This window comes from Osmerus mordax, chromosome 23 (assembly GCF_038355195.1).
Source record: "Osmerus mordax isolate fOsmMor3 chromosome 23, fOsmMor3.pri, whole genome shotgun sequence".
NCBI classification, from domain to species: domain Eukaryota; kingdom Metazoa; phylum Chordata; class Actinopteri; order Osmeriformes; family Osmeridae; genus Osmerus; species Osmerus mordax.
This window is the reverse complement of record NC_090072.1, coordinates 1459081-1465092: the sequence shown is the minus strand read 5'-3', so window position 1 is coordinate 1465092 and position 6012 is coordinate 1459081. Positions and strand designations below refer to the sequence as shown.

The window sequence follows — 6012 nt, the reverse complement described above, 5'->3', positions numbered from 1 at the left end:
TACGTTTTGTGTCTGTTGCTATACGGTTTGAAAAATGAAATATCCGCTGGTGAGTAGCCTAGTCTGCCAGACATATGTCCGTTTATTAAACTTCTTATAAGTTTTCGTGAGACTGTGCACTGTTTTGCCATTTTTCACTTTGCAAAGTTCTTAATATTAGCAATATGCATGAGTTAGCTGTCTGTCCAGTCTCCTGCAGTTGAAGAAGTTAAGAGTCAAAATAACCGTCGTTACTTAAGTCCCGACTAGATGTTTATGAAGCCTAAATCGTCTTGAAAAATAACGGCTAGATGAGCAACATATCTGTTGTACTAGTATAACTTGAATGCAGAAAAAAAAAGATTTACTCACTCTGGTACACTAAGTTGATTTTTTACAAATCGGTTGAAGGGAATTTCTTCTGTAGCCCACCCGGCTACGAAATACGGGCAGCTTCGTGGTCAGCTAGCTAGAAGCCAACTGGCAACCGCAAACTCCCATCTCTTCTTCGAGGTCAAGTTGACCGGGTTCGCCACACAAGCCGATTCCGAATACACACTTAGGACTAATACTACACAACTGGAAAAATGACTGTACCCTATTATATCTTTCTCTATACCATTTTGTGAACTAGACAGTGTCTGCAAAAGACGAAGATCTTGAACTAGCAAAACCACTCGTCTTTCGACGCGATGTTCTGTCCTGGATGTTGAGCATTTAAGTCAAGTCTCTCAACTTAAAGGTTGTTGTCAAGCTGCTTACTTGAACAATCAATCTTCTTCCCTCCCTCCCTCCCACCCACAGTCTCGCCCTCCCTCTCTCTCTCTCTCCCTCTCTCATCCCAGTCTGTTGCCCGAATGCCCTCTTGCCTCTCCTTCTCCCCAATAGCCATGCAAAAACCGTCTGTTTAAATGCGATTTCAATCAACATTGTAATTGAGTTAAAAAACCATCGACATTATGGGGGTGAGAGGGGGGGGGGGTCAAAACGTGAGTTGCGACCCCCAGAGAAATCTATCCCACGCGCACAGCCAACCGTGGCTTCTCTGTTCCTCCTCTCCCCGCCCCCATCTGTTCTGCAGTGGACAGAACTATTACAATATTCTTGTTGGAACAAACGCGCCATTCATAGACCCTCTCTCTCTCTCTCTTTATCGCACTGCTGGCGGAGGTTAACGAAACTCCGGGATCACGAGCCCTTCACAGGAACATGCCGGGTTCTCGAGTTAGTCTGCTTATGAGGCTAAAGGGGTCGACTTGTCGGCTCGACTTTTACCGGGTTAATACCTTTTCATACAAAAAAACGCGTATCTGCCATCACTGTAATTATAGTGTTGCTCACACTGAACATCTTCGACATGCAGTTGCGTCACCTATACTGTGCCGTGTGTGTGTGCATGTATGTGTGTGTGACAGAGAGGAATATATGTATGTAGAGAGCCCCCTAAGTATAGGCTCCAAGCTGTTCAACATGTATGTGCGTGCTTGTGTTAGTGTGTGTGCGTGGCTTGTGTGTGTGTCTGGTGTGTGTGTGTGTGCTTGCTTGTGTGTGTGCGTGACAGAGCGAGAAAGAGACCCCTGAATATGTATCACATTTCTTACGTGCCTTCAGAGCCAGACAGCAACATGTGCAACTCATTCAGCTCCCCCTTCATACCGCACTCATGAGCTCCACAAGTATTTAGCTTCCCAACACACACACACACAGATGATGCATCTGTCGGTTTCAAAATGTTCAGGTGGAAAATGTATCAAGCAACATGCTACTAACTGACACAGTTAGTAGCATGTTTACCGACAGTAACTAATAGTTTAAGTTACTGCTATAAATCAAGTCAATAAAGCAATCGCAGCACCCCAGCAGTGCTCATAACAACAGCGACAGCTTGTGGTGCAAGTTGCGCATTAGTTGTATTTATTTCGTATATACAAGATACGAATATTCTACAGCAATCATTATATTCCCTTGAAACGGTGGGGATATTTTTCAATGTAGGAGTATTATCCTTCAATTCATATAGTAATTTTTCCAAAACGTTCTGACAGCGGTGGGATTCGAACCCACGCCCCCGGAGAGACTGGAGCCTTAATCCAGCGCCTTAGACCGCTCGGCCACGCTATCTTCTACGTCACGGATGGAACCTGTGTATTCTTACAAAATCGACAACATGTGCACAGACTTAATTTTATTAGATGAACAACAGTGATATAGCCTACGTTTTAAAGTAAGATGAATAAACAGAAAAATCACCAACAAATAATTTTATGAAACTGTACACAAATGTAATTGCTTTCTTTAACATGAAAGGTGAGAGGGACAATCAAGCATTTACTTCAACAAAAATATAATATTTTTCAGTTATGACCCGACAGGGGCGCTATAATCTCCCAGTTGCAGGATACCATATTGGTTTTACATTAGCATGAGTGAAACTGTAGATCCACTTGGCAAGTTGCCTCTGCAGGAGCACTTCCTGTGTTTTGTTTAGTGCTCGTTCAAAATGCAGAACACGATGTGCAGAGTTTGTGCAACGCCAAGCTTCTCCTTACAATGCTTTGAGTGTGTGTGTGAGTGTGAGTGTGCATGTGTGAGAGCGTGTGAGAGTGTATGCGTGAGTGTGCATGTGTGACAGTGTGCGCGTGTGTGTGTCTTTTTCTCCACCCTCACCATGGCCTCCACATCGAGGGGTCCCCCCCACGGAGACCCTGGGGGGGGCCAGAGAGGGCTCCTGGCGCCAGGGGCTGGGGGAGGGCGGGGGAGACAGGGGGAGGAGAGCCGGGGAGGGACGCTGGGGGCATCTCCCTCACCACACCCGGCTCTTCTTCCATCACCGACTCCTGGGGGGCGTGGGGGGGAGGGCGGGGGGGCGAGGGGGACGAGGGAGGGGGCAGGAGGAGGAGACGACGACGGGGCCTGAAGGGGGCTCCGGCAGGGAGCGAGAGGGGGGAGCAGGGAGGGGTACCTGGACCAGAACCAGAACCGGAAAGAGGGCTCCCGGAAGAAACAGCGCCGCCGTCGCTAACCGCCACGCTACCGAGGCTCCCGGTCCTCTTCCCGGTCCTCCCGGCTCCACCGGCGTCGACGTGGGGCAGGGATCCCAGCAGGTGGTTGAGCAGGCGGGCTCCCTGGCTCTTGTCCAGGCCGGGGCAGCTGAGCAGTAGGTTGTGGACCTCGTGCATGCACTGGATGTAGCCCGTGCTGTAGCGCTGACGGGCCTCGAACCCGGAGCCCTCGCCGGGGCCTGCTGGGCTGCCTGGAGGGAGGGCACCACAGGGGGGCAGGGGTGAGCAACGACGGGGCCGTTAAAGGCAACAGGCGAGGAAACAGGGAGGGGGAATTGAAGAGTTGAGACCAGGGTTGATGCGGTTTGGCATCAGTACTAGGAAGAAGTCGTAGGAGTTTCACTCAGAGAAAAACATTGCGGAGACTAGTTCATCTTTAACAGCTGAGCGAAGACATAAATATCTGGAGTTTTAGAAGATATTTTAAATATCTAGAGTATATTACTACAGTAATAGCAGAAATAATTTTGATTACAAGGTAGGGTGATAAAACAGATGGACAAGTCTTGTTTTGATGATTAGTGTTATGAGTTAAGAACTATCATAAAAAATGGCGGGCAGTGAAGGAGTTTGGGAATAAGTTGACAGATCTAGGATGCGTCAGCTCTCCTTACAGTGAAACAATTAAGGTGGCGACCAATAAGAACACCTGGTTTTGGATTTCCATTCTGTCATAATCTCTTGGTCATGTGGCAGATGGGACCAATAGGAGCTCTTTGATGTGCAGAGTGAGGACCTCCTATTGGGTGACCATCACTCCATCATTAACAACTCATGATAATGAGGGTATTGGGTGAGGAGAGGGGAGGGGGGGGGGCTCATTGAGTGAAATAGAACATTGAGAGTGTTGCATTTAGAACCTGGTAAGTTGTTGCTAAGTGAAATAGAACTTTGGGAGTGTTCCATTAGAATGTGGTCATTTGTTGGGGAGTTCTAAGAATGTTTTGTTAGGTTCCATACCTGTTCTGTTTCCCTTCTGTAGGCCTTCCATGTGCTGCACTGTAATCTCCAACACATCTGCCTTCTCCAGCTTCGATTGCTGAAACAGACATGAATAAAAGTGTATGTTGGGTGTATTTTTCTATTAATATATTTATGTAAATGTAAACATAGTATGAATGTGTGTGTGTGTGAGAGAGAGACAGAGAGAGAGAGAGAGAGAGTCAGTGTGTATGTGTGTGTGTGTGTGTGTGTGTGTGTGTGTGTGTGTGTGTGTGTGTGTGTGTGTGTGTGTGTGTGTGTGTGTGTGTGTGTGTGTGTGTGTGTGTGTGTGAGAGAGAGAGAGAGAGAGAGTCAGTGTGTACGTGTGTGTTTACTCACATCCAGGTTGTAAGCATCAACCATAATCCCCTTCAGTTGCTCCAAACTGCAGTTGATCCGCTCCCGCCTCTTTTTCTCTATGAGCGGCTTCCTGAGCTGCCAATCAAACAGCCCAAATAAACACTCCATATTCATGTCTCTATGACTCGTGCAAAAACATCAACAGGACAAAACTCGTTTTTTTCTCTCACTTCGATAAGAAGTCCATGTCTAAATATAGATTACGACACAGCACTCGGTGCACTTCCTTCGGTGCAAAGTGTAGAAGCTTCCCCAATTTGTGGCCTTATTACTACACTAAATTAACTTTTAGATGTATGCGACGCACGCTTTGAATGGCGTGCGTTCGTCGTGCATCATTCTATCATGCAATCAAAACACACACGAAGCACCACGATCATGCAAAAAACACATAATCTTGCAAAACATTTCCAAATGTTCCATGCATTAAAAAGGAAATATGTTAATAAGGCTCCAATCCGCTTCAATTCAAGCAAACCTAGACAGATGCACCGAATGCTGAAATGTTTTAATTCGAACGTACTTTTCGCTCCTCTTTGGCGCTGGAGTTCTTGTCGTTTCCCTGCATGGTTGAGGCGGTCATTTCTGCACCGACTGAGCTCGCGCTTCACACCACAAGACTTGGGGATCTCGTTTTGATCTCTCTCCAGGGCCCCGTTCCGCCCTCTAATCAAGGAAACTCTGCTGCACAAAACTGCTTTAGCGGGCTATCAACAGCCAAGGATGTGATCCATGAACGGACGGAGAAAAGACGCTAAACTCGGGGCCTTGCGTGGAAATTACTAAGCACTGTTCTCTGGCCTCAAATGCCTTTTACGCACCGTAGCCCAGAGACCCTGACACCTCTCCACCCACCGACATTAACATGACAATGTTTGGATGCCCTCTCCCCTGCACTTTCCCACAGTCCCGCCGTGGGCACGTTTCACGGAGCACGGCCCGATTCACCCCGGTGCTGTCAGGCTACAGAATGGCGAGGGGAGGGGGCGACCTGTTGTGCCTGCAGGCACTACGAGGAGAGGTGACGTGGTTGAGTTTTAACAAGTATTCAAATAGGATCGATAAATATTCCATAAGTAGTCAATTATATTCCATAATGACGCCAATATTATGGCTCATGAATATGGCTCGTGTTCAAGTGCTGTCAGAACTTTTTAAAACTGTGAATCACGTGACTGAACGTGGTTTGAAAATGTATTTATTGATTAATAGTGAATGGTATTCAGACGGCATAGACTCCAAACCAACACGTTCATTGGAGACGAGTCTGCGTCATTACTGCAATAAACTAACCACCGCCCTTTAGACTTTTCTAAATAGACACAAAAGAAGCGTCGAACTGGGGAAATAAGTCGTGCTACAATGGTTAAAGAGATCTCCAAGGCTTTTCTTTTCAACATAACAATGAAGGGATCTTTGCCGCATTATCTCCGTATCTGCCCCTCTCACCTCACCGTCCACCCCCCCCCCCGTCCACCCTCTTTTTTGTTGTTGCGCTTACGCGACTACTCGCCATTTTATTATTGCACCCCCATTCCCCCCCTCCCCCCTCCTTTATCTTAAGGAAAGACACACTTCAGTGAAGCGCGTCGAGATCTCTTTTTCTCCACCCTTGTCTGCTAGCTAATGG

The 6012-nt window shown here is 47.2% G+C and overlaps 1 protein-coding gene and 1 non-coding gene across 2 annotated transcripts; both read right to left on the bottom strand.

Moving 5' to 3' along the window:
• Positions 1 to 2018: 2018 nt before the first annotated feature.
• trnal-aag (transfer RNA leucine (anticodon AAG)) lies at positions 2019 to 2100 on the bottom strand. Its single transcript has one exon. It is a non-coding gene; the product is annotated as a tRNA-Leu (tRNA).
• A 542-nt stretch (positions 2101 to 2642) lies between these two features.
• her8a (hairy-related 8a) lies at positions 2643 to 5278 on the bottom strand. The gene is made up of 4 exons (XM_067261995.1): positions 4906 to 5278; positions 4362 to 4457; positions 4002 to 4080; positions 2643 to 3232 (listed from the first exon to the last, which is right to left on the bottom strand). Exons 1-4 carry the CDS (start codon positions 4963 to 4965, stop codon positions 2643 to 2645), a joined length of 825 nt encoding a protein of 274 aa, XP_067118096.1. The 5' UTR covers positions 4966 to 5278.
• Positions 5279 to 6012: the final 734 nt, after the last annotated feature.

Excerpts from the sequence above, each read along its gene's own strand:
- her8a (XM_067261995.1), bottom strand. The coding sequence starts at position 4,965 with ATGACCGCCTCAACCATGCAGGGAAACGACAAGAACTCCAGCGCCAAA. Across the intron at positions 4,458-4,905 it reads GCGCCAAAGAGGAGCGAAAA|CTCAGGAAGCCGCTCATAGA; the intron begins GTACGTTCGAAT and ends TTTGATTGGCAG. Across the intron at positions 4,081-4,361 it reads TTGATGCTTACAACCTGGAT|CAATCGAAGCTGGAGAAGGC; the intron begins GTGAGTAAACAC and ends TGTCTGTTTCAG.